The sequence below is a fragment of the Adiantum capillus-veneris genome, chromosome 30 (assembly GCF_014529385.1).
Source record: "Adiantum capillus-veneris isolate H3 chromosome 30, ASM1452938v2, whole genome shotgun sequence".
NCBI classification, from domain to species: domain Eukaryota; kingdom Viridiplantae; phylum Streptophyta; class Polypodiopsida; order Polypodiales; family Pteridaceae; genus Adiantum; species Adiantum capillus-veneris.
In genome coordinates, this window is record NC_140960.1 from 76174888 (window position 1) to 76195420 (window position 20533).

The window sequence follows — 20533 nt, forward strand, 5'->3', positions numbered from 1 at the left end:
TTATCGCAAGAAAAGTACATTGAAAAGGTGCTGGACAGATTTAACATGGCTGAAGCAAAGCCTCTTGGTGTGCCATTACAGCCATATGTTAAAATCTCCAAGGATGATTGTCCCAAGTCAAAGGAAGAAGCCAGTGACATGCAAAGTGTGCCTTATGCTTCAGCTTGTGGTTCACTTATGTATGCTATGGTTGCTACTAGGGTTGACATAGCCCATGTAGTGGGAGTTGTGAGCCGGTTTATGGCTAATCCAGGCAGGTTGCATTGGGATGCAGTGAAGTCCATTATGAGGTACTTGAAAGGGACTAAAAACACATGCCTCTGCTATGGTAAGGGACCAATGGAGTTGAAGGGATTTTGTGACTCTGACATGGCTGGGGATGTGGATACACGGAAATCCACAAGTGGCTATGTATTTACTCTTGCGGGAGGTGTTGTTTCATGGTATTCTAGATTGCAAAAGATTGTTGCATTGTCTACGACAGAGGCTGAATATATTTCAGCCATTGAGGCTTCCAAAGAAGCTATTTGGTTAGCACGCCTATGCAATGAGTTTGGTTTGCCTGCCAAGGCACCTATGCTTGGTTGTGATAGTCAGAGTGCCATATGTCTGGCAAAGAACGCCATGTTTCATGCACGCACAAAGCATATTGATGTGCGGTATCACTTCATACGAGAAGTGCTTGAGGATGGCCTTCTTACATTGGTTAAGGTCCATACATCACAAAATCCAGTCGATGCTCTCACTAAGTGCTTACCCAAAGCACAACATCATCTATGCATAGAGATGGTGGGAGTCACGTAGCTTAAAGGCGCCATTTATGCCTTTAAGTGGGAGGTTGTTGGGTTAAAGGCCTAAATAACCCCTTTTTGTACATTTTTATACTTTGTCCAGGTTGACACATTTTTTAAAGGTCACTTACTGGGAAAACCCAAAACTCACTTATTGAGTTTTCCCCAAAAACGTGAGCTCTCTCTCTCTCTCCCTTTTCTTCTGCTAGCGCTTCCTCTCCTGCTGCTCTTCGCCTCCCCTCTTTGCACACACACTGCACTTCCTTGCGTGCTCTTTCACTTGCACACACCGCCGCGCGCTCATCAGCACATCCAACCCTATGTGTCCGTGGACAAGCTACAGCATGACCAGGGTTCGGTTCAGTTCAATCAGTCTAGCTTAGGTAGTGATCTGGCACTTTTGTGAGTCTGTTCGCAGACCGTGCATGTCCAGACACTTAGAGTAGATGCATATCCTCTGGTTGCACAGAGCATGATCATCAGATTTCCATCAGAACCCGTCAGGAGCATTTTTACAGTGCATAGACCTATTTTTCCTAATTTTGACATTTTTCACTTATTATTTTTAAGTGACTTTTGTTGGGAACTAGGTAGGGCAAATTCAGTAAATGACTATATGAGAAAAACCTAGCGCTAGCAATTCTGATTGAAGAGGCAGCAGGAGCACTTACTCAACAGGCAACTTCTCAGCAAGACCAACCTCCGCAACAGACCTAGCGTTTTCAGCCCATCTGAGAAGCTAGTGTTTTTGCAAGACAGATCAGCCCTGGCGTTTTGTACAGCAGATCAGCCTCAGCGACAACAGAAGATAGCAGATTCCACAGCCACACAGCAGATCAGCCCAGCGTTAGCAGATTTCCACCAGAAGAGGACATTCAACCCTAGCGTTTTTGGATTGCAGTTCAGCCCTTAGCGTTTTGCAGTTCCTTCGCGACAAGATCAACAAGTAGACCAGCGTTTTCAGTTTTCAGCAGTCAAGCATCCCAGTAGAACCCCCAAACCTCGCAGATCTCACCTTCCCGCAGTAGATCCTCGCCGCACGGTGAGATTCATCAAGGCTTACAGTTTCAGCCAGGAAAACGCAGATGCGTTTTCTGCGTTTTCATCGCGTCGTCGTCGACATCGTCACCGACATAGAGTCAGAATTCAGCAGATAAAGATTTGCAGATTTCAGCCCGTCTCGTCGTCGTCCTCATCGCCGTCGACATCGTCGGCAAGTCCAAGCATTGTAGAGATTTGTGCAATCATAAGTAGACCGCTCTCACCATAGAGAGTGGGACCTTTGGAGGAGGGTTTGACAACTTTCTGGTGTCGTATTCTTCTCTCTCTGTCTCTCAGTCTCAGCACCTTCGTTCACAGTGTTCGTCACTTTGTTTGTGTCCATTGCACTCTCTCACTAAAGGAATGGAGGGCTCTCCCTTCCGTAAGTAAAAGGAACCTTGAGCACAGTTCGAAGCACTCATCTCGAGCAAAGTTCAACCGTCACCTCCGCTGCACCTTACAGGAGTCAACTTGCAGATGTCGGCCGAGGGGCCTAAACCCTAAGGAGAACAAGTAACAGAAGAAGAAGTCCAACCAACTTATGGGGACCCCGTGCGATGGGGGCCCCAAGTGACATAAAGGATTAAAATAAAGCAGGACTCTCTCACACACACACACACACACACACACACACAAAGAGACGCGGCAGATTTCCAAAAATTGCGTTGGCATGATGACGTAGCAGGCTGTACGGATTTCCGCGTTTTACACTGGTTGATGACGTGGTAGGGTGTATGGATTTCCGTAAATTACGCTGACAGCTTTTTGGTATTGCTTTTGGACCAGATGCTTTTGAATTTGAAGGCTTTTCACTGTAAATTGCATTTGGGGCCTAGGGCCTTTAAATATGAGGTTAGGGCTCATTCTCTGGCATGCTTCTTGGAGAAGGTGCAGAGTCTAGAGTTCCGGCTTGTACTGTGTTGATGCAATATAAAGAAATAACGAAAGGGGCGTCAATACTCTCTGGGGTGGAATTCTGCCACTCTGTGTCGCGTGTCGTCTCTCTCTTTCAGTTCAGTTGTTATTGAAGTGCTAAAAGACTGTTCAGTCTGTTCTTTTCTATTGGCACATGGTGTCCGTCTCGTGACAATAAGAATATCAATCTCACCACCCACAAGGCATCGTTGAAGCTCCTGACGCAACCGACCCCTCTGACGCTAAAACTGAGGCCCTCCTAATCCCTGCACATTCCATGAGACGATCCTCATGGAGTTAGTGATAAAAACAGATGCTGAAAAAATCAGTGAGACCGGTTTGGATGGGGAGTAATTTGCATCCGAGCGACAATCCTCATATACAAATACATGCCCTGGACTTAGCGGTTGGCTTCTCTTTTCCCCTATGTGGCAAGAACCAACCTGAGTGGACTTTGGATTCAGTGTTGGAGTGGCTGCAAGCACAGGCCCTCGAGTTCTCTCATCACATGGGAGACCTAGGGGTTACAGAATTCGTTCAGACTCTGTGGCCGTTGGCCAAGTTCTCAATGACACCTCCAGACTCGGCAGGATGTAGACACATTGTGGCTCACTTCTTTGGTGACACGCAGAGCTTGCCATGCTATGTACGTATACATGAGGACTCTGGACAGAGGAGGTTGCCTTGCGCACGGCTCGTTCTTCTTGGGCTTGGGCTAGACACTCTTTGCAGTCACACCTATCTCGGGGACGCTCACAGACTCTGTGTCCAGATGCTCTCAGACTCTGTGTTACAGTTGCCTCTCAGACTCTGTGTCCAAATGCTCACAGACTCTGTGTCCTGATGCTCTCAGACTCTGTGTTACAGTTGCCTCTCAGACTCTGCGTCCAGATGCTCTCAGAAGTGAGCCCAAACCACTAATAAATAGGTTTACAAGGGATGCTAAAAGCAAAGCCCCAAAAGCTGGTAAATCAAAAGCTATCTCAAAAATAAAGCATAGCCATTCTTCTCACAAGGCTTCTTAGGAAAATAAAGCAAAAGCTCTCTTTCTCTTGCCAATTGCATAGCCAAAAAGCTGGGCCAAAACTGTCGTAAATTACGCCCGCAAAAAGCGGACGTCCATCCAGCCTGACACGTGTCAGCAGTTCCGCGTTTTCCGGGACTTCCGTACAGCCTTGCCACGTCAGCATTTCAGCGTCCGTCCAGGGCATCCAAGTCATCACTCCTGCCTGCAGTCGGGAGTCCTTGCCAGAGGGTGTGTGTGTACTGGGCAGTCACGTCACCGAGTTGTGACATACCCCCCTCTTGAAAGCATTGTAATCGCCCTCAATTACGCTTGCAAAACAGACAAAAGCCATAAACTGGCTTAGCAGACACTGACTGTTAGTTCCGACGTAGTAGGAACACACATCTAGCACATGTACCAATCGACACTCACATCACACGAAATCACAAGACATCACATGACATCACATTCAACATTCATTCGGATCTCAGACCATGATTTATCATCAATGCAATTAGCAACCGCATCTAGATCCACTCAGGACCTCATAGATGTTCGATTGACTAATCCCTATTGCAACCATGTCTATCGAGATCATTCAGACCAAAATGCTGCAGTCATTTCGTCTATCAGTTACTGCACTTAAACAAGTCAGTATCATGTTCGGGAATTCCAGTTCATAAAGTCATTACAGCAAAATACTGTCAGCTCTTAGTATCCCTGAAGCTCAAAGAGAATGAGTGACTCTAGTATCAAAATTCGAGGCATCTGTTGACAAAGGAGCGGAGTAACTCCACTCTTGTGCATACCCACTACACCAGATTTCCGGCCAAGCTGAATTCGGGGTTCCAATTGGAATAGACTATGCTAAACCAAAAGCTTCAAGGTAAAGATTCACAATCTGAGGAGTATCTGCTAGGTCCTCCTTCATTCACTTCGCATCCAATGTGGAGTAGGTCTTGAATTGAACCAAGAACCGTCTTTTCGCTTTACCCTTTTATCTTTCTATCCTTTCTGTGCCAATCTCTGTTCTGGAACAAGTACTTGCTCATTTTCTTCCAGTTCGGGTTGTTGATCAAGCTTCCCATCACCGGGCACATTGCCTTCAAAAGGCTTCAAGAGACTCACACGAAAAACATTGTGAATTCTCCAAGTTTCGAGCAACTTCAGTCTGAAGGAGACATCATTTATCTTTTTGGAGATTTGGAAAGGTCTGTAGTATCGCATACTAAGCTTTGGAAAAAGTTTCTCCTTTCCCTTTTCTTTCTCAGGCGTGCCTTCTCAAAACGTAAGAGCACCCAATTGTTCTCCTTCAATTTCAAATCGCAACGATGGCGATGTGCTTCCTTTTCCGAGATTTCTCCAAAGCCTTCCGGACCAAGTCCAAGCCGCTCGTAAACTGGCCGGCTTCAAACAAAAATCTTATCTTTCGTGCCAAGGAAGGGTGAAACCTTCGGAATCAAGTCAATAATCTCAAATGGCACCTTCCCCATCAAAGAGTTTAATCGTGTTTCTGTAGGCATATTCTATCAAAGGTAAAAACCTTTCCCATGTAGTCTTCTAATCCGAGATGTAAGACTTCAATACATCCAGTACCACTGAATTAGCAATCTCTGATTGCCCGTCAGTCTGCGGGTGGAATGATGATGAGAACTGCAACCGCGTGCCGATGTTCTCCCAATTAGCCGTCTAAAACAAACTCGTGAACGTGGGGTCCCTGTCGGAGACAACCTTCTCAGGCATGCCATGTAATTTGAAGATCTGGGCAATAAACAATCGTGCTGGGCACATTGTGTTTTCGAGAGATCAAAGATGAAATCCATTGCAATACTTTTTCAGGGGCGGTTGGGTATGGTCAAAGGATGTAACAATCCCTGTGCTTTATGCCTGTCAAACTTGACTTTTTGGCATACCAAGCAACTGCGCACAAAATTGTCCACGCCCTTCTTGAGTCTCGGCCAAACAAAAGTATGTCTCCACATCATTCAAGGTGGTAACAATGCCGTGGTGATCCGTAAAAGGTGGACAGTGGCCTTTGGTTAAAACCTTTTCCCTCAACGGCTATGTAAGGCACAACATCGTTTTCTTTATCAAGTAGCCATTCTGAATGGAATATTCCGCTACTATCTCCCCATCTCGTATCCGTGTGAAAACGTCTGCAAAATCCGTATCTGTGGCATACTGGTCGATCATACATATCCTCGAAGCTCCTATGATGTATCGCGGAAATAGCCAGAACCAACGGCTTGCGAGACAAAGCATCTGCCACCAAATTCTTCTGTCCCTGAACATGGACAATCTGGAAGTGAAACTATGACAAGATGTTCGCCCACCGCATCTGCTTTTCCGATAGCTGCTTCTGTGACAAGAAGTAGCGTAAACTCTGATGGTCTGTAAAGACAGTAAAATCCGCCCCGAGTAGGTAGTGCCACCACTGAGTAAGAGCATGGATAATCGCCAAAAGCTCTTTCTCACAAATCTGTGCTGTCAATTTCGGCCTTGAGAACAATCGGCTCTCGTAAGCAATGACATGGCCTTCTTGCATTAAGACTGCACCCAGACTACGACCACAACAATCACAATATACCTCAAATGACTTCTGCAAGTCCGGCAAAGTCAAAATTGGTCCCGTAGTCAATTTCTCTTTCAATGTTTAAAAGGCAGTCACCTCTGTGGGTCCCCACGAGAAAGGGACTCTTTTCTGTGTCAAGATATGCAAAGGGGAAGCAACCTCTGCAAACTTTCTAATAAACCGCCTGTAGTATGAACACAATCCCAAGAAGCTTCTAACTTCATGGACATTCTTCAAATCGGGCCAATCACGGATAGTCTCTATCTTGGCTGGATCCATCTGCACTCGCGCTGCCGAGACAATGTGTCCCAAAAAGTGTATCTCTGGTAGGAAAAATTCACTTTTCTTCGCATTAATCACTAACTTGTGATCTCGTAATGCCTGAAAGACTTGAAGCAGATGATCTCTATGTTCTGCCTCATCCTTGGAGAAAACAATGATGTCGTCAAAGAAAGTGCCAACAAATAGTCTATACTCTCTAAAAATCCTATCCTTCATCCGGTTAAATGTCGCAGGAGCATTGGTTAAGCCAAAAGGCATCACCAAAAACTCAAATAACCCAAAAGTCGTCCGAAAGGCTGTCTTGTAGACGTCTCCCGGCATGATTCGGATCTGATGATATCCACTCTTCAAATCGATCTTGCTAAAGCACGAGGATCCCTGTAATCTGTCAAGTATATCATCGATTCTAGGAATCGAAAATCTGTTCTTGATGGTGGTTTTGTTAAGAGCTCTGTAATCGATGCACATTCTCCAAGATCCGTCTTTCTTCAAACCCAACAACGCTAGAGAGCAATACGGTGAAGTACTAGGCTGGACAAGACCCTTTTCCAAGAGGTCTTTCACTTGGTTCATAATTTCTTCGTTCTGGGATCGGCTCACACGGTAACGTGGCCGGTTCGGTGGTGTGCTTGCAAGTATCAGATCAATAGTATGATCTTCAAGACGAGCAGGTGGTAACTCGCCTGGCAGGCCCTCTGAGAAGCAATTGGCATGAGAGTGGAGAAAATCGGTGTTCTTTATCAAGTTCAGACATATTTGTCCTATCCTCATCACTCAACTCTTTCATAAAGATTGAGTAAACAAACAAACTGGATTTCATTAATTTTGAAATGGTCGAAGCCGATACAATAGCAATTGACTCGCCCTTAAGTTTTACATCCATTACAATGGTTCTGCCTTTCTCTGTGGTCAATGTCGCTTTCCTCGCCCGATAGTCGACCATGGCGTTGTTCTTGTGGTACTAGGGAATTCCCAAGAGAACATCACAACCTTCCAAAGGCATTATGTAGAAGTCCTCATGCCCCAAATACCCCTGACAATGCAACCGAAGTTTGCCAATGACAGGTGTAATGGCTATGTCCCTGCCGGGTGCCGCTAGAACTGCCTCTGCAAGTGGTCCCATCCGATCGGGAGTGATCTCGAGCCGCGCCGCCAATTCCGGTGAAATGAAGTTGGCCTTGGCTCCTCCATCAAAGAAGATCAGGGCTTCTTGGTCTTTCACTTTGCCCCAAGCTCGGCAAAGTTCGGTACTCTCATCCATCGTGCTGGGATCCCATGCAATCTAGAACCAGTTCTATTTTCATCTTGCCTTTTCTTCCACGTTCCTCAGTTGCTCTCGAACTCTCAGGCCTCTCGTCGTCCTTGTCGTTCTGTTCTTTCTGTGCCTTTATAGGGCACTTCGCGGAGATATGCCCAGTTTCCCCGCATCCAAAGCACTTCCCCTCCTTGATGTAGCGAGCTCTCCTGAGGAGTGAATTTGGGTCGTGCATCCTTCTCTTTCTTTTTTGGGTTGCTCTTCCTCTTATTACTTTCATTTGTCGAAGTTTGTTCAGCTCTTTGCGTCATGATCTCAACTGTGGGTAGGTCAAACTGCGTGAGTGAATGGCAAAACCCTGTTTCGCATGACTCATCAACTCCTGAATGGAAGCTGATTTTTGTTCTAAGCAGTGATCTCGGATCTCTGTAGGAAGACCCAAAGTAAACCGCTCAATTTGTTCCTTGAACGAGATCTTCTTAAATGAAGAGGCGGGTAGAAAAGAGCTCCAAAATCTCTCGCAATAAGCGTCCACTGTATCCTTCTTGGTCATCCGAAGATGGTTCCAAGCAGTTCGTATGTCGCGTTCATACTCTCGAGTCAGCCAAGAAGAAATAAAAAGCCTCTTGAATTTCAGCCATTTAACTGGCGCTATCTTGTTTAATAGAAGCGTGGACCACCAAGTTTGAGCATTCCCCTTAAAGTAAGAGGCAGCTCTTTGAATCTTAGAGTGCTTTGAGTAACGCCCTCCTGAGAAAGCTATGTCAAACTGCTGTACAAAAGACAAAAGCCTTCGAAGCATCTCTATAACCAGAAAACGTGTCAAATTTAATTGACTATCCACCTTCCTTAAACTCTCGGACTTTCTTGCTTTTGTCTTCCAGAAAGTCATACTGGTTGGCTTTGTAAAAATTCTTCTTCTTTGCATAAAAGCTGCTGTCGTCAGAGTGCGAACTAGACGAGACCTCTGTAGAACTGTCAGCCACAGGGCGAGATTTAGACTTGTTTGCCTTTTTCTTGCCATTTCCGAAGCTTTTCTTTTTGCTTTGCTTTTTGCCTTTTTTGTCTTCTTCGCTCGAGTCAGATGAGCTAGAAGAACTGTCAGAAGAAGAAGAAGAAGAAGAAGAACTCGGTACTCCTTCAAATCGAACACGCTTCTTCTGTTTCTTTGTCGATTCAAATGTAGATTGACGACCCAAATAACCCGGGAAGTCAGCGCCTTTCTTCTGCTTTTTGTCGTGCTTTTTAGCTTTGTTTTGCGCGTCAAAACGCTGAGCAATTCGTGCATCAACCACCTCTTCTAATTCTTGGTCAGTATATTTCTTGGGAGTAAGAGGTTTCTTGAGAGCGGGTTTGCGGGGTGGTTTTGTGGTCTTCCGCCACTGCGTGTGCACCTCATTCAAAGAAGTTTGGCTCATATATTTTGCAAATTTCGGGTCCTTCGCAAAATTAAGCATCATCTTAGTTGCATCGCCGATCAATTGTCGGCACTCCATCTCTTGACGCTCCGCCGGAGTAGGCCGAGGCGGGCCGTACTCCTCGCGTGAATCTTCATTGTGATCTCTTCCCGCATCTCCGGATGCAGAGGAAGTCGACTGATCTTTGCGTGAAGCCATAGTTGCCGCGTAAAAAGGATCGGATTTCCCGTAGGAGAGAAATCGGCCACGCTCTGATACCACTATAACAGACTTGGACACTCCAAGTCGAGAATCTATCGCGACACCACAAGAATTCACTTCTAACAATTCACAGTTCACAATTGATTCGACACTGGCCCGGCGGAGTTCCGTGCCTAGAGATATTGGCCCCAAAGACTGGGGCCCCTTTCGGTATTTCTTTTTGTATTAATCTGCAACTCAAAGTACAAAGGAGTGGTCGGGACTCACTCTCAGACTCTGCGTCCAGATGCTCTGAGAAGTGAAGCCAAACCACTAATAAATAGGTTTACAAGGGATGCTAAAAGCAGAGCCCCAAAAGCTGGTAAATCAAAAGCTATCTCAAAAATAAAGCATAGCCATTCTTCTCACAAGGCTTCTTAGGAAAATAAAGCAAAAGCTCTCTTTCTCTTGCCAATTGCGTAGCCAAAAAGCTGGGCCAAAACTGCCGTAAATTGCGCTGCAAAAAGCGGACGTCCGCACAGCCTGCCATGTGTCAGCAGTTCCGCGTTTTTCGGGGACGTCCGTACAGCCCTGCCACGTCAGCATTTCAGCGTCCGTACAAGGCAGTCACGTCATCACTCCTGCCTACAGCCGGGAGTCCTTGCCAGAGGGTGTGTGTGTGTATACTGGGCAGCCACGTCACCGAGTTGTGACAGGGTCTTGCTGGACTCTGCGCTCAAAGAGCGAGTGGTGGCTCTTTGGAGAGAGGGCTTGGACATGCAGGACTCTCCTGTTGACAGAGTGGCCTGTGGACTTGCTCAACCTAGTCGACTCTTTCTTCATGAATCTACGGCCCGCCTGGCTGCAACGAGAGAGGAGAAGCGGCGTCTCCGATGGGGCGTTGCTTCCTTGCAGAGGATGCAGGAGCAGCACCCAGGCAGTCCCTGGTTGGAGGAGCAGTTGCAGCAGGCTCGCCTGGAGCTTGCCAGCACAAAGGAGAGGCGCCATGAGTTTGCTTTCCATCGACAGGCATCTCAGTGGACCCAAGTGGGTGATAGAGTGACAGGGGCTTTCTTTGAGACAGTGGAACCCCGACATGCGCACGCCAGTGTTAACTAGTTGAGGAGGCGTGACGGGTTAGTTGCTTCAGAGCCAGAGGACATGCATGCAGTTGCTACTGACTTTTACTTAATACTGTGACCTGTTGTCAGCAGAGCCTCAGTTAGAGCGTCAGGATGTATGCAGAGAGCAGGTTTGGGCACAGATGTCTTGTCTTGTGACTGAGGAGATGCGCCAGAGGCTTGAGTTGCCTCTTCAGCTAACTACAGGAGCTCCACGCGGCCCTCAGAGCACTTCCCCATGGTAGTTGTCCAGAGAATGGTTTGACTCCCAGTTTTTTCTTAGAGTACTGGGACTTGCTTGGCTCAGATCTCTACAGCGCTTTTCAGTACATCCTACACACAAGAGAGATGACTGACAACATGAGTGAGGGCTTGATCTACCTCATTCCCAAGGAGGGTGGCTCCTTCGATGAGATTCGGCAGTGGCGGCCCATCACCATCCTCAACTCAGCCTACAAAATTATTGCCAAGGCTCTGAGTTTGAGGATTTAGCCACTTCTAGAGAGCATTATACATGGGACCCAGAAAGGTTTTATCAAGGAGCGCAATATCCTTGACAACATCTTTACTTTTTGGGAGGCATTTTGCCCTCGCGCTCCTCCGTGGTGAGGATCTGGTGATACTTCTCCTCGATTTTGAGAAGGCCTACGATAGAGTTGACTGGGACTTTTTGGAGGGCACTCTACGCAGGATAGGCTTCTCAGAGGCCTGATCAGAGGTGTGTCGGCTCTTTACGGACGTGCACACAGTCAAGTGCTTTTGGCAAGTGGTAGAGGAGATCGTTTCATGCTCACACGTTCGGTCAGACAGGACTGCCCTCTTCCCCCCTTCTTCTTTCTGTTCTATGCTGAGGCGATGAGTAGATTTTTGGTTTCACAGCAAGTTGGTTTACGTGGCTTAGCGCTCCCTATTCGGGGCGATGAGCTACTGGATGCTGAGTTTGCAGACAACTCAGCTTTGTTGTAACAGACTTGGACACTCCAAGTCAAGAATCAACCGCGACAGCACCAAATAACCACTTCAAAACAAGTCACAGATCACAATAGATTTACACTGGCCCGGCGGAGTTCCGTGCCTAGAGATATTGGCCCCAAAGACTAGCGCCCCTTTCGGTATTTCTTTTTATATTAATCAGATCAAAGTACAAGAGAGTGGCTCGGGGTTCACTCTGAGACTCTGCGTCCAGATGCTTTGAGAAGTGAGGCCCTCACCACTAATTTAAAGGTTACAAGGGATGCCCAAAAGCAGAGCCCCAAAAGCTTCAAATCAAAAGCAATTGCTCTCGCTCTCACAGAGAGTCAAAACTTGAAAGCAAAAGCATTCTCTCTCTTTCTCATTAGGTAGAGAAAAAGCAAAATTTGCGTCGCTCATCTTTTTATTAAAAAATAATAATAATAATAATTTTTAAAAAAATCAGCCTCCGCGACTTTCGAAAATTAGGGTTTCTGGTAGAAATTAGGGTTTGCAGGAATTTTAGGGTTTTTGGCAATAATTAGGGTTTCTGCTATCCGCCACGTCATCACTTTGTGACATACCCCCCTCTTGAAAGCATTGTAATCGACCGCGATTACGCCTGCAAAACCGACAAAAGCCATAAACCGTCTTAGCAAACACTGACTGTTAGTACCTACGTACTAGGAACACACATCTAGCACATGTACAAAATTGACAGTCACATCACACGACATCATAGGACATCACCAGACATCACAAGACATCACATGACATTCAACATTCATTCGGATCTGAGACCATGATTTATCGGCAATGTAGCTAGCAATCACATCTAGGTGCAATCGGGACCTCATCGATGTCCGATTGACTAACCCCTATTGCAACCATGTCTATTCGAGATCAAGTAGACCAAAATGCTGCAGTCATTTCGTCTATCAGTTCCTGCACTCAAAAGAAGTGAAGAAACAAATCAGTATCATTATCAGGAATTCCATTTCATAAAGTCATCCAGCAGAATACTGTCAGCTCTTAGTATCCCTGAAGCTCAAAGAGACATCAGTGACTTTAGTATCAAAAGCAAGGCATCTGTTGACAAAGGAGCGGAGTAACTCCCCTCTTGTGCATCCCACTGTACCAAATCTTCGGCCAAGCTGAATTTCTGGGTTCCATTTGGAGTAGACTATGCTAAACCAAAACATCGAGGTAAAGTTTCACAATCCGAGGAGTATCTGCTATGTCCTCCTCCTCCATCCACTTCGCATCAAATGCAAGAAAGTTCTTAAACTTAACCAAGAACCGCCTTCGGACTTTACCTTTCTTCGTATCATTATGTGCCAAAATCTGTTCAGGAACAAGGATCTCCTCGTTTTCTTCCACTCGGGTTGCTCATCAGGCTCCCCATCATCAGGCACATCACCCGTAACAGGTTTCAAGAGACTCACATGCAATGCATTGTGAATCCTCCAAGTATTTGGCAGTTTCAATCTGAAGGAGACATCATTTATCTTGTCAATGATCTGGAAAGGTCCGTAGTATCACATACTAAGCTTTGGAATGAGTAAGACACTGAAGTTCATCAAGTACAATCTCTAAGCCCTTCATTTATCAAAGTCGCTTTCTCAGCCCAGTAGTCAACCACGGCGTAGTTCTTGTGGTACCAAGGGATCCTGAGTAGAACATCACTCGCGTGCCCTGAACACCCCTGTCATTGCAAATGAAGTTTGCCAATGCTCGGTGTAATGGCAACATCCCATCTGGGTGCCAGTCGAATTACCTCCGCCTGTGGCATCAGTCTGTCGGGCGTAATTCCAAATCGAGCCGCCAATTCCAAGTGAAAGAAGTTGGCCTTGGCTCCTTCAAAAGAGCTTCCTGATCCTTCACTTTGCCCAAAAAGCGGCAAAGTTTGTACTTTCATTCATTAGATTTGGTGCAGGTCCCACGCCATGTGGTACCAGTTCTGCTTTTCTATCTGCCTTTTCTGCCACGTTCCTCAGCTGCTCTCGAACTCTCAGGTTTGTCGTCGTTCTTATCATTATGTTCTTTCTGTGCCTTTTTAGGACACTCCGCGGAGATATGTCCATGTTCCCCGCATCCAAAGCACTTCCCCTCTCTAATGAAGCGAGCTCTCTCCTCAGGAGTAAGCTTGGGTTGTGCATCCTTTTTCTCTGGCTTGCTCTTTTTCTTTCTACTTTCATTCCCAGAAGTCTGTTCGGCTCGTTGTGTCATGGCCTCATCTGTGGGGTAGGTCAAACTGCCAGAGTGAATGGCAAAGCCCCGCTTCGCATGACTCATCAACTCCTGAATAGAAGCTGACTTCTGTTCTAAGCAGTGATCTCAGATCTTTGTAGGTAGACCCAAGGTAAACCGCTCAATCTGTTCTCTGAACGAGATCTTCTTGAATGAAGAGGCGGGTAGAAAAGAGCTCCAGAATCTTTCACAGTAAGAATTCACTGTATCGCTCTTGGTCATCCAGAGATGGTTCCAAGCAGCTCGTATATCTCGCTCAAACTCTTGAGTCAACCAAGAAGAAATAAAAATCTTTTTAAATTTCAGCCATTTAACTGGCGCAGTCTTGTTTAAAAGAAGCATGGACCACCAAGTATGAGCTTTCCCCTTAAGGTAAGAGGTAGCTCTCCGAATCTTGGAGTGCTTTGAATAGCGTCCTCCCGCGAAAGCAATGTCAAACTGTTGTATAAAAGATAAAGCCTTCGAAGCATCTGAGTATCCCGAAAAAGTATCAAACTTGATCGAGTGGCCACCTTCCTTAAACTCTCGGACTTTCTTGCTTTTATCTTTGAGAAAGTCATACTGGTTAGCTTTGTAAAAATTCTTCTTGTTCGCATAGAAGTTTCCATCATCAGAATCTGAGCTATCTGTAGACGAGTCCTCAGTAGAACTGTCAGTCTCTGGGCGACATTTAGTCTTCTTTGCCTTTTTCGTGCCCTTTCCGAAGCTTTGTTTCTTGCTTCGCTTTTTACCTTTTCTGTCTTCTTCGCTCGAATCTGAAGAGCTAGAAGAACTGTTAGAAGAAGAAGAAGAAGAACTAGGTACTCTTTCAAATCGAACACGCTTCTTCTGTTTCTTTGCCTTGTCAAATGTCCCAAGAAGTCAGTGCTTTTCTTCTGCTTTTTGCCGTGCTTTTTTGGCTTTCTTTTGCGCGTCAAAAAGCTAAGCAATCCGTGCATCAACCACCTCTTGTAATTCCTTCTCTGAATACTGTTTGTGATCAGAAAGTTTATTGAGAGCGGGTTTCAGTGGTGGTGTAGTGGTTTTTTGCCACTGTTCATGCACTTCCTGAAAAGAAGTCTCGCTCATATATTTCGCCAATTTCGGATCCTTGACAAAACTGAGCATTTTCGCCAATTTCGGATCCTTGACAAAACTGAGCATCATCTTCGTTGCATCGCCGACTAATTGACGACGCTCCATCTCTTGTCTCTCCGCCTGAGTAGGCTGAGGCGGGCCGTACTCTCTGCCTGAATCTTCGTTGTGATCCCAGCCCGCATCTCCTGATGCAGAGGGAGTCGATTGATCCTTGCGTGAAGCCATAGGTGCTGCGGAAAAAAAAAAATGGGGATCGGATTTCCCGTAGAAGAGAAATCGGCTGTGCTCTGATACCACTGTAACAGACTTGGACACTCCAAGTCAAGAATCAACCGCGACAGCACCAAATAACCACTTCAAAACAAGTCACAGATCACAATAGATTTACACTGGCCCGGCGGAGTTCCGTGCCTAGAGATATTGGCGCCCCTTTCGGTATTCCTTTTTATATTGATCAGATCAAAGTACAAGAGAGTGGCTCGGGGTTCACTCTCAGACTCTGCGTCCAGATACTCTGAGAAGTGAGGCCCTCACCACTAATTTAAAGGTTACAAGGGATGCCCAAAAGCAGAGCCCCAAAAGCTTCAAATCAAAAGCCATTGCTCTCTCTCTCTCTCACAGAGAGTCAAAACTTGAAAGCAAAAGCATTCTCTCTCTTTCTCATTAGGTAGAGAAAAAGCAAAATTTGCATCGCTCATCTTTTTTTTTTTTTCCTTTTTTTTTCAGCCTCCGCGATTTTCGGAAATTAGGTTTTTGGCAGAAATTAGGGTTTGCAGGAATTTTAGGGTTTTTGGCAGTAATTAGGGTTTCTGCTGTCCGCCACGTCATCACTTTGTGACATTTGTACTTGGAGGTCTAGGAGGCCAACCTTCACAGGTGTGAGCAGGCTCTTGATACTTTTTGTTGTGCATCAAGCGCACTAATCAACTGGAGAAAGACGGTGGCTTTCTCGGTTGGCAATGCTCTTACGCCTTATTGGCTGCCAGGTGAGGGTTTCAGATGGATCCCCCCTAGGGACTGCAGCTCAATACTTGGGCTGTCAGGTTGGCTTGGACTTGTCTCCTGAGCAGCAGATTGCTCCCCTCCTCTTGTCTATCAGGAGGAAGCTGTTACATTGGAGCTCATCACGACTTTCTTTGGCAGGCAGAGCTGTAGTGGCCTACCAGGTGTTGTTGGCTACTATGTGGTACATTACATCTTGTTGGATCTTTTCAAGTTTCTGCATCAGCCAGGTAGAGAGGTTGATCAGGAATTTCCTTTGGTCAGGGCGCGACACTCAAATAGCCCGGGCCAAAGTGGCCTGGCAGGTCATCACTCTACCTTGTTCTCAGGGGGGGTTGGGGATCATAGACCGAGCACAGCAGAGCAGAGCCCTTCTTGGGAAGTTTGTTGTCAGAGGACTGCTTCCAGGGGAGGAGCATTGGAAGGAGTTTTTGCTTCAGCGGCTTAGAGCTAGAGTGCCTTAGGCTGGAGGCCCTTGAGATTGGAGGACAGTTTTGCTGTGAGTGTGCTTCGCCCCTGGGAGCAGTTGCGGAGAGGCCTGGAGCAGCACCAGCCTACTTGCACGGAGGAGCGCCTGAAACAGCCCCTTGTTTGGAACCCCATGTCAGCACTCAGAGAGGCCTCTTGGTTGGTAGTAGGCCTCATGTTTCTTGGGGTCCGATGGCAGAGGGTCCAGCACGCACTTTAGGTGATTGGCTACAGTTCTCAGGTTTGTCAAAGGAGCTTCAGAAGCATCCAGCTACAGGCCATGAGAGGGGTGCAGAGCATGTGTCAGGACATCACAGAGGCAATACCAGCTGAGTGGCTTACACCTCTCGAGTCAACAGCCCCCAGATGGATGGGGGCCTTCACGCGACTGGAGGTCCTCATCGCAGTTCGGGCTTGCTCAGAGACTGTACCCTCCATGTTTTTCTAGCTACAGGGCGAGAGTCGTTTCCACCAAGTCGCAGTAGAGGCTCCACAGGTTGCAGAGTGTTGTTTTCAGAGGATCCAAGTTGTGGGCATCTGTGGGAGGACTTGTGTCATAGATCTTCACCCAGCAGCCCTTGAGACAGGCCACTGGAGGCTGTGGGCTTGGGAGAGCTGTCCACTAGCACGAGTGCAGTGGGATCCTGGAGAGTGGTTTTGGAGGGACCCTTTCTCCTTAGCCTACCATCCAAGTGTCCCTTTCTTTCAGTACACTGTTCGACTAGGACGTCACATACTGGCAGCACGGAGAGAGACTCGTCCTGTTGCAGCACCTCATTGGCAGGAGGAGAGTCTCACAGCTGAGTTCTTGTCAGCTTTGTGGGATTCCAGACAGCCGCGGCGAGTCACGTTGTTCCAGTGGCTGGTTGCACATAGATCTACAGCAGTGGGGTGTTGGCTTGTACACAGTGGTCTCTCGGCAGCATGTGCAGCTTTTCATCCTTTGGAGAGTCAGCGTCACTGTCTTTGGGATTTCCCTATGGCACAACAGGTTTGGCTTCGGGTCCTTCGGCTGATGCCAGTTCTTTCCACTGCACGGCAGTACACTTGGGGGGCAGCTGCTTGGTCCACTCTCACGGGCCCTGCATTACAGTTTGAGCTATCCTCCATCAGTACGATGATAGTGATACGGGGGGTCGACCTACACTCCAGCCTGCAGAGCTTACCCCACAGGAGTGGTGCAGTGAGAGAGAGGTGTGTTGGGAGCTCGTCTGTGGCCTGACACTCTGGTTCATCTGACGGGCCCGTTGCTTCCGCATCTTCGAGGCTCGCCTTGTGCCACCAGCAGAGACTGTTCGAGATTTTTGGCTGGAGCTGATCCATACTCTCAGGGGACAGCTCGAGAGACTTCAGGGCAGCTCCGACCACATGCGGGAGCGCAGAGTCCACCTGTGTGGCTTTTTCCTCCTCCCATCTCTTGATTTAGCCTCATTGTACATATGCTGTTTTTTCATTGGGAGAGTCTTCCCTTATGAGTGTTGTAACCCTCTCTAGTAGAGGTGGTTGTAGCCCTATGGGCAGTTTCATTAACTAATAGAAGGATCTTTTTCTCGGAAAAAAAAAATGTCGCTGGGTGGTAAAGGAGGTAGGAGTATAAAGACAGCCAGAAGGTTTGTCTAGAAGCAGCCACCCTTGAAAGAGTGTGTGATAGCTCACCGATCAATCGCTCTTGCACCGAAGATGAGTAGTGGGATGCCAAGACTCAAAACATATCGGTAGGGGAGAGTTCCATCCCAGGTGTCGAAGCTCCAGTGAGAGCAGGTGTGGACACAGCGAAATGAATGCCTGCTTGAGTAATGAAAACAATGGTCACACACACGCGCACACACACAATCTAGTATGTTGGCGACTACCACGGGTACATGCATCAAGTTCTCATTTTCTTAACCCTAATATTTCATCTTACTTTCCTACGCCCATTATTATATTCAATCCTTTCTTTCAATCTCTCATCTTCCCACTCTCTGAAACTCAGAAACTGATACCTAACAACCTTGGAATTGGTCTAGCTTTATGTGGTTTAGATTGAGTAGTGTATGTGTGTGGCCTATCATTGAGCAGTCATAACTTGTATACATGTACTGCACGAGCTTTATGGAGTCTAGAGCCATCGCTCTGATGGTGCATGGTGTGTCTCCATTGGTTGCTTCTTAGATTGTCTTGCTTAATACTGTTGATCGTCAACTTTGGGCTTCTCCATGCTGTCTATGGATCTCTCTCTATAACCAAGTATAAAGCTTGAGAAGGAGCTGGATTACCATTTCAGCAGAGAATGGCAACATTATTAAGAAGAATTGGGCCCGAAACGAGTGGGTTACAAGCGACCAATCTGGTGCAGAGTAACCTTCCTTCTTCATTCGAGCACCTTTTAAGACCTCATTCTGTTGGTTTTATTCTTGTTGGTTATAATGTGGATGTGTTAACACAAGGAGATCTAGTTGTGATTATTGCTCTCTCTTTGGTAATACACTTATAACCATGGGAATGACAAAAGCAGAACACTACTGCTTTTTCTTTTATTGGAGCTTAGTATCGTGGCTTATCTTAACACTATAACAGAAGCTATATGGCTTTGAAAATTTTTGGATCATCTTGCTATTGCACCTGTCTCCTACCAATGTTTATTTAGACTCTCAGAGTGCTATTGCTGTGCCACAGTCACATGGTTCATGAATTCTTGCACGGAGGAGACTTTAATGGTCAATAAGTATTCTCGTAGAGGAGAAGGTAATCCGCAAGCATATTTTCTTGCAGTGATCTGCAAGTTTACACTTGTAAAATATTGTGCGCGCGCACGCGTGTGTGTGTGTGTGCGCGCGCGTGCATTTTCCTTCCGCCACTTTTCACAGATGGTTTTGGATTTTCGGGAAGCTGCAATCTCCGCAGTCTCAGTTTGCAGTCTTTTTTGCTTGGGTCAGATTTTGGGTTCTGTGGGCCATCTGGCACCATCGCAACTTCTTGATGTTTCAAGGCATTGACGTTGCCCTGTTTCCCTATTTTGAACTGTCTCTTGGCCAAGCGCTGCATCTCACTTATGAGGCTGGGGATATTACTCTTGATGCATACAGGATTTACTTTGACTGTTTCTAGCCCTCGGAGCCTCATACAGCTCCACTTTTTGTGTCTCTTCTTTTCCGTGGGTTTTCCTCGGTTTGAGTTTTCACACTTGTAAATTAATCAAATCCGATTTACAAGAAAAAAGTGTGTGTGTGTGTGTGAGAGAGACTTTTTTGCATGCGAAAGTTGTTGAGTGTTTCTCCTTAACGCCTTTGATTGCTGGCAAGAGTCTTGCTAGTGTTTCTAGAGACTTATTAATTCAAGTTTTACAGTTGTTGGTCACTGTGGATTTTCCAATTTTAATGGAAGTTTCAAATGGTACTTGCAGGATGTGGAGATAATAACACAGCTTGTTAAAGGGAAGTTTCTCAGACGAACAAGTATGGGAAGGAAAGTGAGTAATTTGGAGACGAATAAATGCACGGTGTGTGGCTCAAGGTCCCCATTGCAATGGTGTAAGACAAGGATGTTCAGCATGGCTCTCACGGTGCGTGGGAAAAAACCTCTTTCAGGTGGCATAAGCAGTCGAAATTTGATTGAGCATGAGGCAAAATGCACCATCAAGGACACAGATTAGTTGTGTGTGCGTCATTAGGTCCCAAAAGTGAAGGGCGGCTTCTTGGGTTTGCCCAAAACAATCAGAACTAAAGCACTGTTTCTGCCTTACGACTGTGCTTCCTAGGTAACTGCCATTGTACATTTGTGTAGCCGAGCCCACAAGGGCCGGCATCAATTGGTAGTAGCCTGGTAATTGCCTTGGAGTACCAAATGCTTTAGGGTTTCTTGGCAAATTGAATATGGTACCAGAGAGTCACGGGTGTAGATTGTTGACCCACAAAGCTGGGCTTTAAAAGCCGCTTGCAAATGATTTCATCATCATTCTTTACCAAAGACATCACCTCAATAAAACAATTATTGAATGCTTTGTCCTTTGCCTTTGCTCCTGTTCTTTAAAGTAAGAAAATCCTGCCAATATGAGAGTACCCAGGTAAGAGATTATCATATTATGTTAAAGGGCTGGATAAATTTCACATTGGTTTCAGTTAGGATGTTTGATAGCCATTGCTTTGAAACCTTGCACATGACATTGGCTAGTGATTTAAAATATTAATGTTTTTTAGACAATCTTAATGTGCTGTACAAATTT

The 20533-nt window shown here is 46.3% G+C and overlaps 1 protein-coding gene across 2 annotated transcripts in view; it reads left to right on the forward strand.

The window, feature by feature from the left end:
* The window catches only part of LOC147418234 (uncharacterized), a 94315-nt gene extending 73999 nt beyond the window's left edge, over positions 1-20316 (forward strand). Inside the window, exon 6 of one of the 2 annotated variants that reach the window (XM_086506751.1) lies at positions 19715-19864. In XM_086506751.1, coding sequence (XP_086362877.1) covers positions 19715-19727 — 13 coding nt within the window. In that variant the 3' untranslated portion in view covers positions 19728-19864. Of the gene's footprint in view, positions 1-19714 lie in introns of both variants that reach the window. The other variant, XM_086506750.1, reaches the window with a different exon arrangement.
* The last annotated feature ends 217 nt before the right edge of the window (positions 20317-20533 follow it).